This window comes from Schistocerca piceifrons, chromosome 6 (assembly GCF_021461385.2).
Source record: "Schistocerca piceifrons isolate TAMUIC-IGC-003096 chromosome 6, iqSchPice1.1, whole genome shotgun sequence".
In the NCBI taxonomy this organism is placed as follows: Eukaryota; Metazoa; Arthropoda; class Insecta; order Orthoptera; family Acrididae; genus Schistocerca; species Schistocerca piceifrons.
In genome coordinates, this window is record NC_060143.1 from 197,790,877 (window position 1) to 197,809,897 (window position 19,021).

At 41.7% G+C, this 19,021-nt stretch overlaps 1 protein-coding gene and 1 non-coding gene across 3 annotated transcripts in view; both read right to left on the bottom strand.

Annotated features, from left to right (window-relative positions):
• The window catches only part of LOC124802648 (serine/threonine-protein phosphatase CPPED1-like), a 143,056-nt gene that overhangs the window by 21,488 nt on the left and 102,547 nt on the right, over positions 1-19,021 (bottom strand). For both annotated transcript variants that reach the window (XM_047263552.1, XM_047263551.1), the window contains one exon: positions 14,015-14,298. In XM_047263552.1, coding sequence (XP_047119508.1) covers positions 14,015-14,298 — 284 coding nt within the window. The remainder of the gene's footprint in view (positions 1-14,014; positions 14,299-19,021) is intronic.
• Trnat-agu lies at positions 16,911-16,983 on the bottom strand. Its single transcript has one exon. It is a non-coding gene; the product is annotated as a tRNA-Thr (tRNA).

Consider the following 19,021-nt stretch of genomic DNA (forward strand, 5'->3'; position numbering starts at 1 on the left):
TTAAACCTACTCCTGCATTACCCCTATTTGATTTTGTATTTATAACCCTGTATTCGCTTGACCAAAAGTCTTGTTCCTCCTGCCAGCGAACTTCACGAATTTCTACTATATCTAACTTTAACCTATCCATTTCCATTTTTAAATTTTCTAACCTACCTGCTCAATTAAGGGATCTGACATTCCACGCTCCGATCCATAGAATGTCAGTTTTCTTTCTCCTGATAACGACGTCCTCCTGAGTAGTCCCCGCCTGGAGATCCGAATGGGGGACTATTTTACCTCCAGAATATTTTACCCAAGAGGACACCATCATCATTTAACCATACAGTAAAGCTGCATGCCCTTGGGAAAAATTACGGCTGTAGTTTCCCCTTGCTTTCAGCCGTTCGCAGTACCAGCACAGCAAGGCCGTTTTTGCTAGTGTTACAAGGCCAGATCAGTCAATCATCCAGACTGTTGCCCCTGCAACTACTGAAAAGGCTGCTGCCCCTCTTGAGGAACCACACGTTTGTCTGGCATCTCAACAGATACCCCTACGTTGTGGTTGCACCTACGGTACAGCTATCTGTACTGCTGAGGCACGCAAGCCTCCCCACCAATGGCAAGGTCCATGGTTCTTTGGGGGGGGGGGGGGGGAGATGTACTGGTTATGAACTATATAACTGATCAGGAGGATGTAAGTTGCAGTAGTTATTTGGAGATGTAGAAGCCTGCACAGGATGGAGTAGCATGGAGAGCTGTGTCAAACCAGTCTTCAGAGTGCAGACCACAGCAACAAATTCTGTATTGGGGGACTTTATGAACAATATTAATTTAATTTGGTGGAAGAAAATTCAGCATCTTGGCTTAAGGCAATGGTTTAATATTAAATGAAAAGAATAATCCGAATATGTAGTTCATCCTATTAGAAATTAACAGTACATAGAAGATACATGTGAACTGTCATGTCAAGTACAAAAACAATAAGTTATTAAGAATACACCCACACAGCTGCCTTATGTAACTTTAGAATATGCAAAAACACCTTTTTTCCATTATAAGCGGATTAGTACTCTGGGGAAACAGCAAAAGTATTACACTCTAAGGAAAAGAAGAAAATAAAATAAATTAAAAATAAAAGAATGATGCATTACAAAGGAATTATCCAAATAGGACAGAAACTGGTAATGTGATATACAAGTGCAGATGAACAAATAATTGCAGCTTCAGAACAACTGGAAGGTTTATTCAAAGGAATAGCTTCACAAATTGAGCAAGTCAATAATGTGTTGGTCCACCTCTGGCACTTTTGCAAGCAGTTATTCAGCTTGTTGTTCACTGACAGAGTTACTGGATGTCCTCATAAGGGATATCATACCAAATTCTGTCCAAATGGAGCATTAGATCATCAGAATCCTGAGCTGGTTGGAGGCACCTGCCAATAATGCTCCAAATGTTCTCAACTGGGGAGAGATTCATTGACATTGCTGGCCAAGCTAGGGTTTGGAAAGCACGAAGGCAAACAGGATGGCTTGCCATGAAGGGCAACAAACAGGAAACAGTATTCACAAGAGGTAAGGACTTTATTCATAAATGGGTTGCATTTTTCATTGATTCCATGAACACTGTATACTTCACTCCAGTTTCTGTCTCTGAGGAGTGTCCTAATATAATTAATTTTTGGCTTGCTGGCTACCCCCTTGAATGCAGATTTATTGGTTTTATGACCTGTTCATTATTAATATTTAAAAAAAGGAAGTGCTTGTCATGGGCTGACATGCCACTTACTACTGGTTTTGTAATATAATTTTATTCATTACAGTTTTCTATAAGGATATTATCAATGGCTTGTGGAAATTTGATACAAAGTGATACCAAGTAATAGATGACACAGTGGCACAGAATACGCAACACACTTTTATCAATACATAGAAGAATACACAACGTAACACACTTGAGTCATGGAGTGAACTGCACTGCTACCGTCAACCATCAGAGACAAGACCACAAGTCATTTTCTCTGGCCAGCAATCCTAACTTTCCAACAGAGTGCATCCCCCCCCCTCCCCCCCCCCCCCCATCTCTCCCAGTAATGTGGAGCATGGGCAGGAGGCAACATCTGGGCATCTGGGGGAGACAGGGGAGGGGGAGAGAAGAAGTGCGGGCAAGGGTGGTCTGGGTGCTGTGTGTAGAGATGATAGCCACGGAAATGGGCAGATGCGTGGATGGTACAGCCTGCGCGGGTGGGCATGGGAGGGGGAGGTGGGGAAGATGTACCCCCAGGATATGTGTGTACGATGGGTCCGTGAAGAGCTCACTGTCCGGAGGGCATGGGCAAGTAGTGGAGATGGCCAGACAGCCATCATCAATGAAATGCGCAAGTACGGTTGTGGAGTTGACTTTACCAGGTAAGGTGAGAACTTCCCATAAATGGTGTACTGGGGCCTCAAGTGAGACTGTGCAGTCATTGTGGACCCCTGGGACTGCCAGCTCCTTGTCTGTAACTGGAGCCTAAGATCCTCATGGCATAAGCAACAGACGTCGAGTAGCGTCTGGAAAAGAGGGAATGCAGTCGCAGGGGGAGGAGGGTCGGGAGTTGGGGGGGAAGCCACCATGAGGGTAAAGTCTTTATCAGGGCGCTTGTCGATGAGATATCAGGCAGGTTTCAGTCAGCAGACAGGAACCAGGAGTGGCTTCCCATTAAGCAAAGTGTCATAGCTGTTGGAGCCGTATTGGAGAACACTATGATGGTCCAAGAATGGCGGCCAGACTGTGTTATGGACAGCATCGTCACGCGGAATTATGTAGTCGCACATGACTATGTCCTTGGAAACAAAAATTTTAGGAGGGGTGTGGATGGAGGCCCCCCATGAACCATGGACCTTGCCGTTGGTGGGGAGGCTTGTGTGCCTCAGCGATACAGATAGCCGTACCGTAGGTACAACCACAACGGAGGGGTATCTGTTGAGAGGCCAGACAAACTTGTGGTTCCTGAAGAGGGGCAACAGCCTTTTCAGTAGTTGCAAGGGCAACAGTCTGGATGATTGACTAATCTGGCCTTGTAACAATAACCAAAACGGCCTTGCTGTGCTGGTACTGAGAACGGCTGAAAGCAAGGGGAAACTATGGCCGTAATTTTTCCCGAGGGCATGCAGCTTTACTGTATGATAAAATGATGATGGCGTCGTTTTGGGTAAAATATTCCGGAGGTAAAATAGTCCCCCATTCAGATCTCCGGGCGGGGACTACTCAAGAGGATGTCGTTATCAGGGGAAAGAAAACTGGCGTTCTACGGATCGGAGCGTGGAATGTCAGGTCCCTTAATAGGGCAGGTAGGTTAGAAAATTTAAAAAGGGAAATGGATAGGTTGAAGTTAGATATAGTGGGAATTAGTGAAGTTCGGTGGCAGGAGGAACAAGACTTCTGGTCAGGTGACTACAGGGTTATAAACACAAAGACAAATAGGGGTAATGCAGGAGTAGGTTTAATAATGAATAGGAAAATAGGAATGTGGGTAAGCTACTACAAACAGCTTAGTGAACGCATTATTGTGGCCAAGATAGATACGAAGCCCACACCTACTACAGTAGTACAAGTTCATATGCCAACTAGCTCTGCAGATGACGAAGAAATTGAAGAAATGTATGATGAAATAAAAGAAATTATTCAGATAGTGAAGGGAGACGAAAATTTAATAGTCATGGGTGACTGGAATTCGAGTGTAGGAAAAGGGAGAGAAGGAAACATAGTAGATGAATATGGATTGGGGCTAAGAAATGAAAGAGGAAGCCGCCTGGTAGAATTTTGCACAGAGCACAACTTAATCATAGCTAACACTTGGTTTAAGAATCATGATAGAAGGTTGTATACATGGAAGAACCCTGGAGATACTAGAAGGTATCAGATAGATTATATAATGGTAAGACAGAGATTTAGGAACCAGGTTTTAAATTGTAAGACTTTTCCAGGGGCAGATGCGGACTCTGACCACAATCTATTGGTTATGACCTGTAGTTTAAAACTGAAGAAATTGCAAAAAGGTGGGAACTTAAGGAGAAGGGACCTGGATAAACTGAAAGAACCAGAGGTTGTACAGAGTTTCAGGGAGAGCATAAGGGAACAATTGACAGGAATGGGGGAAAGAAATACAGTAGAAGAAGAATGGGTAGCTTTGAGGGATGAAGTAGTGAAGGCAGCAGAGGATCAAGTAGGTAAAAAGATGAGGGCTAGTAAAAATCCTTGGGTAACAGAAGAAATATTGAATTTAATTGATGTAAGGAGAAAATATAAAAATGCAGTAAATGAAGCAGGCAAAAAGGAATACAAATGTCTCAAAAATGAGATCGACAGGAAGTGCAAAATGGCTAAGCAGGGATGGCTAGAGGACAAATGTAAGGATGTAGAGGCTTATCTCGCTAGGGGTAAGATAGATACTGCCTACAGGAAAATTAAAGAGACCTTTGGAGATAAGAGAACCACTTGTATAAACATCAAGAGCTCAGATGGAAACCCAGTTCTAAGCAAAGAAGGGAAAACAGAAAGGTGGAAGCAGTATATAGAGGGTCTATACAAGGGCGATGTACTTGAGGACAATATTATGGAAATGGAAGAGGATGTAGATGAAGATGAAATGGGAGATACGATACTGCGTGAAGAGTTTGACAGAGCACTGAAAGATCTGAGTCGAAACAAGGCCTCCGGAGTAGACAACATTCCATTGGAACTACTGATGCCCTTGGGAGAGCCAGTCCTGACAAAACTCTACCATCTGGTGAGCAAGATGTATGAAACAGGCGAAATACCCTCAGACTTCAAGAAGAATATAATAATTCCAATTCCAAAGAAAGCAGGTGTTGACAGATGTGAGAATTACCGAACAATCAGTTTAATAAGCCACAGCTGCAAAATACTAACACGAATTCTTTACAGACGAATGGAAAAACTAGTAGAAGCCAACCTCGGGGAAGATCAGTTTGGATTCCGTAGAAATGTTGGAACACGTGAGGCAATACTAACCTTACGACTTATCTTAGAAGAAAGATTAAAGAAAGGCAAAGCTACGTTTCTAGCATTTGTAGACTTGGAGAAAGCTTTTGACAATGTTGACTGGGATACTCTCTTTCAAATTCTAAAGGTGGCAGGGGTAAAATACAGGGAGCGAAAGGCTATTTACAATTTGTACAGAAACCAGATGGCAGTTATAAGAGTCGAGGGACATGAAAGGGAAGCAGTAGTTGGGAAGGGAGTGAGACAGAGTTGTAGTTTCTCCCCAATGTTATTCAATCTCTATATTGAGCAAGCAGTAAAGGAAACAAAAGAGAAATTCGGAGTAGGTATTAAAATCCATGGAGAAGAAATAAAAACTTTGAGGTTCGCCGATGACATTGTAATTCTGTCAGAGACAGCAAAGGACTTGGAAGAGCAGTTGAACGGAATGGATGGTGTCTTGAAGGGAGGATATAAGATGAACATCAACAAAAGCAAAACGAGGATAATGGAATGTAGTCGAATTAAGTCAGGTGATGTTGAGGGTATTAGATTAGGAAATGAGACACTTAAAGTAGTAAAGGAGTTTTGCTATTTGGGGAGCAAAATAACTGATGATGGCCGAAGTAGAGAGGATATAAAATGTAGACTGGCAATGGCAAGGAAAGCGTTTCTGAAGAAGAGAAATTTGTTAACATCGAATATAGATTTCAGTGTCAGGAAGTCATTTCTGAAAGTATTTGTATGGAGTGTAGCCATGTATGGAAGTGAAACATGGACGGTAAATAGTTTGGACAAGAAGAGAATAGAAGCTTTCGAAATGTGGTGCTACAGAAGAATGCTGAAGATTAGATGGGTAGATCACATAACTAATGAGGAGGTACTGAATAGGATTGGGGAGAAGAGGAGTTTGTGGCACAACTTGACCAGAAGAAGGGATCGGTTGGCAGGACATGTTCTGAGGCATCAAGGGATCACCAATTTAGTATTGGAGGGCAGCATGGAGGGTAAAAATCATAGGGGGAGACCAAGAGATGAATACACTAAGCAGATTCAGAAGGATGTAGGTTGCAGTAGGTACTGGGAGATGAAGAAGCTTGCACAGGATAGAGTAGCATGGAGAGCTGCATCAAACCAGTCTCAGGACTGAAGACCACAACAACAACATGGATGGAGGGGGGGGGGGGGGGGGGGGGAGCAGGGGCGCATGAAGGTTAGCAATGTGACACCAGACGCTGTCAACCATGGTGGGAAGTGAGGTGGGGCGGTCAGAAGAGACAAGGTCACTGTGGAGAGATAGTCTCTCACCGTATAAAATCTCAGCTACAGAGGCTTTGAGGTCTTGTTTATGCACTGTGCTGTCACCCAGCAGAACCCATGGAAGTACTCACTCCCACAACACATAAGAGTAGACTTTATGGCCTGATGCCACGTCTCAAAAAGCCCATTAGCTTGAGGGTTTTAGGCAGTTGTTCTGTAATGGGTAATGCCACATAGTTTACAGAGTTCAGCAAACAGTGAGGACTCAAAGTGCCTACCTTAGTCCATGGTTACGGAGGCAGGGCAGCTGAAGTGCATGATAGACATGAGAGCTCTGGCAACTGCTTCAGTGGTGATGTCTTGGATGGGGCTAGCATCTACCCAGCGTATTACCCAGTTAACAATGGAGAGGAGGTAGCTGCCAGATGGGGGAAGGGGAGCAACCACACGAATGTACTGGAAGTGTCCCTTCGGTATCTGGAAGGTGCCTAGTAGGGGCTGGGTGCACCGGCTGGGTTTCACATTGCAGGCACGCTGTGTAGGCTCTCACCTACAACTTGTAGTCTTGCTTAACATGGGGCTAAACGTATCGCTCAGTCAAAAGGTAAGTAGTAGGTTTGACACTGGGGCGGGTGAGGTTGTGAAATAGATCAAAAATAATTCTGTGAAACTGTTTGGGACAAGCGGGCATATGCACCCTGGAACATGTCACAGAGGACAGGGTGAGCTGAACTAAGGATAAACTTTGGCTCAATGATGAGGGTGGAGAAGGCATAATTTAAGAGATCCTGTAGCTGAAGGTCGTCCTGCAGAGACGGTGCGAGTTGGCGTGACCAAGATGGCACTGATTTGTGACAAGTATTAAGCAACAACAGTGTCTGTGCCTTTCATGTGACAGATGTCTGTAGTGAACTGCAAGATGTATTCCAGGTGATGTTGATGGTGGAGGCATTCTTGGGTGGGCTACAGATGGTGTTGGCTAGGAGTCTGTAGTCCATGTAAATGACAAAGGGACTACCTTCAACATCTTCTCTAAATTATCACACAGCCTCAAAATCGGCCAATAGCTCCCACTCGTTAACTGACCAGGTGCGCTGTGTCGCGGTCAGTTTACAGGAGAAGTAGTGCAAGAGTCGATTGCAGCCGTCGACCTGTTGCTGAAGGTTTGCTCCAATTTCTAAATCACTAGCATCAGAGGTGATGGACAGGAGAACTTCTGGAATCACGCGAGCTAACGTGGCTGCCTGAACCAGATTGTCCCTGTCACTTGAAAGGTGCTCTGCATGTCTGTGGTCTAAGTGAGCTTCCTGTGACTGGCTGTATTGTTGCCTTTGAGGGGCTTTGTTAAGGGTTCCTGCAGGGCAGTGGTGTGGGGCAAATGACAGTGATAGAAACTGACTGTTCTCAGGAAATGGCGGAGTTCACAGTAATCACATGGGGCAGTAGGTTACAAATCACCTCAATCCACTTGGAGTTGGGCAGATGCCAGAGGAGTTAATGATGTGGCCCAAGAAGGTTGACATTTCTCACTGTAGTACACTACATCATTGGTTTCATGAGTGACAAGAACTCATTCGAGGTGGGCAGAGTGCGAGTCCATGTCTGGTGAAAAAATAAGGACATCATCCAATACACATAACAAAAAGAAAATTTAAAAACAGACTGTCTGTAAAGTGCGGCCATGTTTGTGGAGCATTTTTTAGTCCACAAGGCATAAAAAGGAACTCAAACAATCCAAAAAGTGTGGTTATGGCAGTCTTGTGAATGTCATCTTTGTACATCGGTATCTGCAGATATGTCTTCTTACAAACAATTACACAGCCAGCAAGATAGTCTGTGAAGTCGTGGATATTACAAACTGGGTAATTTTCCATGATTGTGTGAGCATTCGAGGCACTATAGTCACTGCAAAGTCTGGCTGAGCCATCCTCCTTAGGGAGGAGACAGATGCGTGAGCCCCAGCTGCTATCTGATGGGTGAATGACGTCAGCTGGTAACCAAACCCATCCGCTGCTGACTTTGGCATGTGGAGGTGGTCAGGGGGTAGATTTTGGGGGTGCCAAGTGACCGGCGGGCAGGGTGTAGCATTAATGCGGTGCGCCATGTCATTGTTGCTGGCTGACAAGATAAAAGATCACATAGGGTGGAGCCACTGGTTGAGAGTTTGTCAGTGTGGGCTGTGTGTAGGTCAGTGTCCCAAGCAGCAGAAATGACATCAAATGTCAGCTTTAGGCTGCAACCAGGTTGCCCGAGCAAGGTGGTATTCTGCAGACGTGTGACACAGTCAGCGAGCTGCGCAATTTTGGACATGGCACGGCAAGCAGTGCCGCAAGCAGGCACTGGCTCGGCCCAGGAGGCAGTGGCAACAGATGGCAGCTGCAGACTGGAGCTGGACTGCTCAGGCGTGGCCGGTGCGTGCCCATGCACAGAGCAGTCGACGAGCTGTGGAGGTTTGACATGGCACAGTAGGAGGCAACACTGGGTGCAGGTGCTGGCTCAGCACCCACCTAAGCAAACAGTGAGGTGGGGTCAGCTGTGTCAGGTGACTTGAGGTATCGGGTGAGAGGTGCAGACCTGCTAGCATAGGCGATACGCGAGGAATGAAGGCGTTTGAAGGTGGAGTGAGCCTCTGCAATTTCTGCCTGTGCTGTTCAGATGCAGCTGCACAGGGCCACACTGTCCTGTCAGAGGCGAGTGAGCTTCTCTTGCACATCCATATGCACAAGGTGAAAGGCCCACAGGAAATCAGAACCTCGGACTGGCTCCGTAACATGAGTGACAATGAATTACCACATGATGGGTGTAGCAAAGTTGAGGTCTAAAGTCTGCATCTGGAAACCCCTAACAGCAATAGGAGAACCATTAGCAGCTGTCAAGCGAAGGAACGAGTCTTCAGATGTAAGTAAGGCAGGTGTGTGAGGTGCTGTGCTGACCTGCGATCCGGTGTCGATCAGGAAACGTAGTCTGCTGATGTGCTCAAGGATGTACAGACAGTTGTTTAGAGCAACGTTGGAAGCCAGCAGCCAGGTGGGACTTCATGTATGTTGAGATGTCTTACACATTGTTCACAGCTTGAGGCACCTCTTGTGGTCTATGAGGGGAGTTCGGGTAGTCACAAGGTTGACAACGACAGGGGTGAGACTGTGTGTGCATGTCTGCCAATGTACTGGAAGTGACAGCTGGGGCAGAGTTTTTTGTAAACGCAGGTGTTGGTAGCAGCTGTGACATCAGCATCAGAGGGGCCAGGAGTGCTTGGTGTCTGCAGAAGGTTGCGCACATTGCAATGCAGCGTGCGTATCGATACCATTGTTGGGAGATTTGTTGATGCTGTGCTTATGTCGAGAAATGGCGAGAATGCAGTCAGTCAGGAAAACGCGGGCATCGGGAGACTGGTCACTAGTGGCAAGTAAAGTCAACTGCACCTGGGATGGGAACTTAACAACCCAGATCGTCCACAGCACTTTGTCAGGCATGACGTACAGGTCTATTTTGCTGCGAAGATGCCACCATAATTCAGACGGGGCCCCATCCTGTAAATGTTCACTGTAAAGTACCTGGTGTAGTTGCTCTTCAGGAGTCTGGGAAAGGCCTCGTAAGAGCATTGTTCTGGCAGTCCCATTATTGTCTGTAGGTGGCGGTGCCAGGATGATGTCGTAGAAAATGTCAGTGTGGGTGCCAAGCTGGCTGAGTTGAGTGACGTACTTTGTGCTGTCCGTGACGATGGCATTGGAGGTGAACATACTTTCGACAATCGCAAACCACAGGTGTGGGTTGTCCATTTGGAATGGCAGTAGTGTGAGCCATTAAGCAGTCGACTGTTCAACTCAGTGATGTGGTTGGAATATGGAGAGAACTGCGTGTGGGCAGTGGTTGGTAATGCAGCAGGCTCCACGGACTGGAGGATATATAGCCTGCCACATGGTGAGGATGAGACGGTATATCTATCAGGTGGACATGTGTCTGATGCGTGCGATAATGGCCACGATGCAGTTGGCATGGATCATAGTCCAAAGCGTGAAAATGTTGACAGAATGCAGAGGTAGATGTTACACTGGTAGAGTCCATAACAAAGTCAATATGTAGATTGTCAATTGCATTGTATCGTTGTGCCCCTACGATGTGTGACTAGGCTGCAACTTGAGAAGTATCACTGTCACTTTTAATCACTTGGGCAACTTACAGAGCACTGTTCATGACAGTCAATAGTGACAGATGCAAGAGTTTGACCAAATTTGCGGTCAGCATAATACAATGCGGATGTGATAGCCACATTGTGGTGGCACAAATTTGCACTATTTTAGCATTCTTTCAAAGTATGGGGTCACCAATATGGAACTCCGGTACACAGTGATAGCTAATGATAGACGACACAGAGGTATGGAGAACACAACACACTTTATTTTATAGGAACCTGATACATATCAGAATACAGGACATAACACACTCAAGTCATAGAGTGAACTGCACTGCTACCACCAACCATCAGAGATAAGACCGCAAGTAGTTTTCTCTGGCCAGAGATGCTAACATTCCGACAGGCTCTTTGTGAGCAGTGAGTTACTCTAGTTGGAAAGTTTACAGCAGGAATTAAGTTCAATGATAATATTACTTACTGTAATAAATTCTTATTGGAGGAATTGTTAAGAGAATCTACATTAAAGTCACCAGCAACCACTATTTCCTTGTTTTTTTGCCGTTAAATAGGCCAGTGGAACTTCAAGATGAATTATGAACAGATTAAACTTCCCTGCAGGTGCTCATTATACATTTCTTAATATGAAGGATTTATTACAAAATTCTGCTTCCATTGCACATGCTTCCACGTGCTGTTCTAGGAAAACTTATGAATGTCCATGTTCTTAAATTTATGACACTTCCTAATGAATATGGGAACTGCTCCTTTCTCCATTTCTGCTCTACAAATGTGAGATGCTATCCTAAATCCTGCAACACTTACACATCTACACCAGTATTCATATGATGTTTAGAGAGGCAGATTATATCAACTGGCTTTGATGACTAATTAATCAATGCATATAAGTAGTTCATTAATTTTAGTTTAATCCTCCAATATTTTGATGTAATAAAGAAAGCTGGCATTTCAGAATGGCTGAGGTAAAATTGGGTGGAAATAAAATTTCCAGTGATTGCTGAAAATTTTTAACTTTCACCCATTTGAGATAGTGAAATAAGCCAGAATGATGTTGTTGGGTTTCTTTCACTAACTCAGGGTTAATTTCAATCCTAACCTCTCTTAAAACTTGACTTCTTTCTGTCCTCCCTTCTCTAAAAAAGGCACTGCTCTGACACTTGTAACCATGAGTATTTTATCACTCCTGACAGTGCATCCCCCCTTCAATTTTCTGCTATTAGCACGCCCTTTCCTATTGAGCTGAAAGCCATACCTAATATAAACTCATCTACTGACGGGATCAACAGGGACCACACAAATATGTACCCTGCACTCGACATAATCAGCCATTCCAATTCCAAATTAACTCTGCTGACAGAAAGAGTTCAAATGATTTTTTTCATATTTAATAAATGATTTGTAGACAACTCATTGTTATTAATTTCCTCAACAGTTTCTTCACCAACAAGGTTTGAAACAATACTGCACTTGCTATTTATTACAGTTTTTAACATTTAAAAACAAAACAAACTTACCGTCTGTCAGTGTAACTGATGAATAGTTTGTGTGTGTGTGTGTGTGTGTGTGTGTGTGTGTTACATGACCTTACTGCCTGTTCCAGCACACATGCCACCAGATTCATTCCCCAGAACTCCACATGTGGGAACAGGTGTTACAACATGTCCTTGGTCTTAATTATGTTAATTTCTTAGGTCTCAGCATTTCTTCTCAGTAACTATTCCTTTCCCCATTCCTGTTTCGTTTTCTATATCTTTTATTTACTGACCTATCTATTTTTTTCCCACTCCCCCCCCCTCCTCTACCACATACAATGCAGAATAGCTTTCCACTCATATTAACTCATGTACAATGTTTTGTTAAAGTGCGCGTCATTTATGACGGCGGCCAAGTTTAGGTTCATTCTGCACATCTGACGTCACAAAACACAGTCAGCCAATGAACAGAGAACGCTGTTGCCAGAGCTCGACTGCAGTACAGGGCAGGGACGAGTGTCTTCAGTTTTAGAAACGTTCAGTCATAAATAAAGCAACTGAATGAAATCAATGCCTTGATAGCAGAATTTCTTTTATAGAAAGTTTGGAAAAACATTACTTATACCAATTGCTTCATATTCTATTAATTAATTAAACCAAACAAGCAATAAGCCTCCCAATTCAGGCGATAGCAAGGAAAGGTGTTTGTATCATCCTCACTAACCGCTTTTTCGCAATAAAGAACAGCGGTAATTGTTATTTCCTATTGTACTTCGACGAAACGTGAGTAATTCACAGTCATACCAACAGTGTTTGTCGGTATTTTGTGTCCCAGTTTAAGGTCCTCCAGGAGCTATATTGAATTATGAGCTGCGTTAGTGTAATGGTTAATGCATTTGGCTGCTAAGCGAAAGGTTCCGAGTTCAAACCTTGTTCTGTGCTTAATACTTTCTTTATTTAAAAACAATATCGAAGTGTCTTACCTTATGAATTTTTTGAAATTTCTAGTGGCATCTGAAATCAACCATACGGAAAGTATACGCTATGGACTTTTACCTCTGCAAAATCTTCAAAATTTCGTGCAGTGGTTTACTACATTTAATGCTGCACAATAACTGCGTTGAACATCGAAACAAAATTAAGTCATTTATGGGGGGAAGGTATCAGTCAAGAAGATGTGTAAAAATCAAATTTTTGGGCCAAATAGTTTTTGTGAAATCGAATGATAAGTGTGTCAAAGCAGTCGGAACACCAGTGTCTGCAGAGGCGAGCAGTGCAATGATGACAAAATCGCGCACAGCACGGAATGCGGGGAGCACGTCTCTGTAGCAGCGAAAGGGTTAATGCGGCCGTGGTGGCTTTACTTCATAAACTGCGCGCTCCCCTCTAAATGTAAGTTTGCTTGACGTATGCAACTGGCAATGCAGCAATCTCCCGTGTCTGGGCAGGCATGCGCAAACCGCCAAGATAAAAGAATTGAACTACAGTAATCTCTGTCATGCATATATCCCTACATTTCACCTTTATGCTCTCAGGTTTTCAAATCTTGTCTGGTGCAATCTCCAACAATCAGTTTTGCCTTCTCATCCCATCCAGAAAGTTCCACATCATTAAGTTTTATCATTCAAATGATCAATGTAACAAGAAACTAACTAACTAACTTTTGTCATATTCAAATAACGACATTACTTACAGTAATTAACATTAAACACTCTCATTCCTCACCAATCATTTTAAGACATAATATTTCACAGAGTGAAAAATCAACTTAATACTAAAAATTGCTGTTCCATGAACTGTGTTTTATGTTAATTATTTGTAAAGTGATTAATTAGTACATTTTATAATTTTGTTCTCTTAGCAGACAGATTATAATAATCTCAATAAAGCATGTGTGCCAAGCTCTCCTCAATGGCTATTGATTGATATCTTGTCTGCAAAGTTGTGCATTCAAAAGTTATAATAAAACTAGTTTTTATGATAATTAATCATATCTCATCATCAATACCTGCCCTGATAATCAAACTCCTCTTGACGCATTTCTAACTCGAGACTGTGGCATGCACGTAAGCTGGCAACATGACTAACTTGTGCTCATTAACAGAGTCATTGGTGCCTAGTGACTATACTATAAAATGTGACGGTTTAATTTTGCATTACTAACCTGCAGACATAAGTTTATCCAGAAGCTTCTTGCGTGGTTCTGGTGCAAGTGAGAAGTACCCAATGTCTGTTTCATCAGGACTGTTTATAAATGGTGGAATGTGCATGAAGACAACAGCTCTGCCTCGCTTCACACCAGATAAAACTTTGTCAAGCCACACTTCTTGTGCCTCGGCTTCTTCAGGGACACCAGAAGGATCATAGTAATACTGGCTGTTCAAGGAAATGTACAGGATACCAGCACACCAGAAGGAGAAGTAATCATCGCCCCAGTTTGAGTGGAACCTGTAATACATTACAAACAATGAAATGTTGAATTCCTATAATATATATTTTCAGCGTGAACTTATAAATCTGTAATCATAGCAGTTAAATTCTCACAAAAACAAAGATTAAAAAAATCATCAAACTGATGTAGTCAAACATTCTTATATCTAAAATAATATATGAAATGTAGCAAGAAGAGAGCTGACTATAACAGTTTTTGAGTAAACAAGTTTATCTATATTGCAACAGGATCAGTTCTGTGATGCCCTGGAAATGAAGAGCTCTTCTATCGATTTGAAAACACTGATCTTGCAACCCATTCTTCTGGGAGGATGAAAGTTACTGATGGTTAAATCACTGCAGTAAGGCAGTTGTGGATCTCAGTGCTGGCTTAAATCCATAATTTTAGCTTACATTTGCGCAGCTGAGTGGTCCTCCACAATGTCATTATTATTCAGTCTACCTGAGTTGCTTTTCTTTTTTCTGCATTTTAAAGAATTTTGTCCACTATTTCTGACAATGTATCACTATTCAAATAACTTGACTATGGGGCATGACCCCTATTTTAATTTTGTTTTCTTTGGTACTTCACTAGTTCTTGGTTCTCTTTTTTACAAAAATTTTAATGTCATGTACATGCTGATATTATCTCGCCAATATTTTTGAATTAAAGTGTTTAATTCAATTAATTCTAGACCACTCTTATTTTTTCCATGGAGTGACATTTTCTCTGAAAGTCTGTTTAATTTTATGTTTTGATATTTGCTGTGTCTCTAATGGATTCTGATATAATTTCGTTATGATTATCAGCATGTAACAGCAAGTACTTACAGTCCCTAGTTGGTAATATGATTTTGGGAATCAAGTGTGTGAAATTTCACCACTATATCTGAACTACAGAAAAAAGAATAATAACTAAAAGCTAATAATTGGCTTCATTGTAAAAATCTGCTTAAAGAGTTGGGAATTATAGCTGTGCCATCTGAGAACCTCTAACAATGCACCTTAAGAAAAACTTTATTAATTACAACTCTAGTTATGGTCATAGAACAAGGACCCAAATTCAGTTAAATGTTACATTAAAAATTAAACATAAATCTCAAAACAGTATTTTTTATTACAGAATTAAAAATTGTAAAAAAAAATTGCCCACTGAAATGAAAATGATAACTGGATCCAATACTTTTAAGAAGGATGATAGAACTTACCTCTTAAATAATATACATTACACAATAAAGCACTACTTAAACAACACAAATTAGGGGTAGAATCTGCAAAAATAAAACCTCATTTCACAACATACTTTTAGAGTGCAATGCACATTACTGAAACAGTGTATGAACAACTTCTGTGACAGAAAATGCTAACCTCTTTTCATCTTCCTGAACACAATGTTTCTTCATTATGGATGAATTCTATCTCATTTTAAGGAGCAGACATACACATACACACATCCCCCAGCTCTGAAAAAGTGTTTGTCTGACAGCTAGCACATGTCCCATCCTAGTTTATGTATCTTTAAATGGCTCAGCACCTCTACTGTTTGGTGAGTTGTTACTGTTCCAACAGAACTTTCCATAAATATAGACACTGATGAGTCAAAATATTATGGCCGCTCCCACAAATGTGGAACTGAATAACATCTGGTAGTACTGCAGTCACATAACATGACAAGGAAAGTATGTAACCAGAACAGACATGAATGATAAATCATTCTAGTGATGATGCAGATCACAACTTTGACAAAAGGCACAATGTTACGGCCCAACAGCTAGGAACGAGCATCTAGGAAACAGTGAAGTTGGTCAGCTGTTTGTGTGCTGCTGTCATGAACATCAATGAAGAGTGGTTGAAGGATAGTGAACCAATGAGTACACAGCAAGGTGCTGGACAACCACAGCTCATGACTGAACACAGAGGTCAGAGTCTTGCTTGTCCTTTAAAGCGTGATAGTCAATGTCTGTAGCACATCTGATGACAGAATACAATTATGGTGCAGGCACAAGTGTTTCAGAGAACACTGTTCAGTGCACACTGCTGAATGTCGAGGTCTGCAGCAGACAACCCCTATCAACAGTTAAGATTGCAGTGACCAGAGGATCACTGATATTGGACTGAGATCAATGGAAGCAGGTCACATGGTTAGATGAGTCATGTTTCTTGCTTCACCCAAGCCAATGGTCATGTCTGGATATGATGTCATCCAGGCAAACAGATGCTCGAAATATCCACTGTGCTATGGTTGCAAGTCAATGGTGTAAGTATTATGATATGGGGGGCACATTCACTTGGGTTTCCATGGGACCTATGGTAGTAATCAAAGACACCACGGAGCTTTGGACTATGTAAACACTATTGCGAACGATCTGCATTCCTTCACACTTGACATCTTTCCCAACAGCAGTCACATACTCTGATCCTTCAAGATAAGTATTCTTAATAAAAGTTTCGTTTCCTGCTCTACTTTCATGACTTGCAAAATGTCTCATTTGTGTGGTGTCTGTTATTTCAGACAAGTGTGAAAGAACAGACGCCATTTTGACCCAGCAGCCACTATGAATTAAGACCAAAGGAATTTGAGACCCGGCTGCAAGTGGGCACTAATTTAAACCAGTAGGCGAAGTTGAAAATGTGCCGGACAGGGATTCGAACCTAGGTCTCCTGCTTACTAGGCAGATGCTCTGACCACTAAGCCATCCGAACACAGTGGTCATCACAATCACAACTGCATAGACTACCTTAGCAAGCCTCCCATCAGATCCAAATTCCCAACTTATCCACACACACTGCTGATGTAGTGCCCCTTGCCCATCATCCTCATTACTTGCGGCATTTTGCCAATTCCTGTAAGGGTTCACCGAGATGTGCATCCAGACTGAAGAGATCACCGGCCATCCTCAGCTTAATTATATAAATGTGGTGTCTGTTCTTTCAGACATGTCCACAACAATGGACACAATTCTCAAAATAGGCAAGGAGCACTACATTAGTAGTGTGTGGATAAGTTGAGAATTGGGGTCTGATGGGAGGTGTGCTAGGGTAGTCCAGGCAGTTGCAATGACCACTGTGTCTAGATGGCTTAGTGGTCAAGAGCATCTGCCCAATAAGCAAGAGACCTGCGTTCGAATCCCAATTCGGTACAAATTTTTAGGTTTCCCCATTGATTTAAATTAGTGCTTACTTGCAGCCAATGTCTGTAATTCCTTTGGTATTGATTAATAGTGGCTGCTGGATCAAAATTGTGTCTGTTCTTTTGGACATGTGTTTTGCAAGCAGGAAACAAGACTTTTATTAAGAATACTTATTTCAAAAGATCAGAGGGTGACAATGATTGCTGAGCTTATTTGTTTGCTGCAGATGTCCTAGGTTCAGTACTTTTTGGATTATGCTGCATTCTTTAGCAAATCTCCTAATTTTACTTTTTGAAATAAAAATCCAACACAAGTATTCTGATACTTTTTTTCAAACTGCAACTTCTTACATCCACCGCTTACGACAACAAATCAACAATAGTAACTAACTATTTAGGTCTAACATGGGTCCTTATATAAAAAAAGTGACAATCCATGATGACAAGTTCATTATTAGTATAAATAATTTTGTAAAGTTATAATGAGAAATTACATATTCACAAAAACTTTGGTGTGATAGTAAGTTTTACAATCCTGAAGGGAAAATTTGAGCCAAAACGTCTTCTTTTATAAAGTATTGGTTTTGAACAATTTCTTTCAAAATATGCAAATTGTTACTAAAGTGCTTAATCATTATGATTACTGCCATTAACTGAGGTTTAAATGCTAAAGTTACATATTTTTTTACAACCAACTATTTTGTAAACATTGTTAAAGATTATTATCCAATAAACGATTCACAATTTGAAAAATTACACATGACACGATGTAATGTTTTTCTAGAACTTTGTATTCAATACTTTTGTTTATTTCATAGAAAAACTGTATTACATTAGTGAATTATTATCTTCCTGGATTAGATATCATTGTTTTAATAGAAGGGGAATGTGTATACACAAAATTTCAAATTATCACAATCCTGCAAATGAAATAGTATAACTATGATTGTAGTTTCTAGCATATCAATTATTCTAAATAGTGTTAGATAATGAATAATAAATGTGAAAGGAATAAGCACAACTGTAAATATATGATGACATAGTAAAAACAGATATAATGTATTGAGTAATTCACTAAAGATTATGTATCATTTACTCCCATACAAAATTTAAGGCTGTTTCATTACATTATGCAGAATTGCTGCTGTATCATGTTTCATAGGTAAATGAACACATTGCTAAACAGGTGGACATAATGTTTTGATGCATCCATTTATTCCTTCAAGCAGACAAATGGGAAACTACAGTGTATATAAAGGATAGGCAGCGACCATGCAATCAGAAAGGATGTGCGTGTAGTGAGTCACTGTATGAATATCTAATGGAACATTTTTGAGGAGGGAGAGTCAGGTTGAAATTTCAACAATTGTGGAAAAGATATATTGCTACTCACCATTAAAATGAAACGTTGGGCTGCAGACAGGCACAACAAAAAGACTTACACATGAAGCTTTTGGCCAAAGCCTTCATCAGTAAAGAAAGACATACAAGCATTCACACAAGCAAACATACCTCACATACATGTGAGCGCTGTCTCAGGCTTCTTGGGTCAGACTGACTTTCTACACATTGTTAAAGATTGCAAAAGCTTTTTTAAATAACACAAACTTT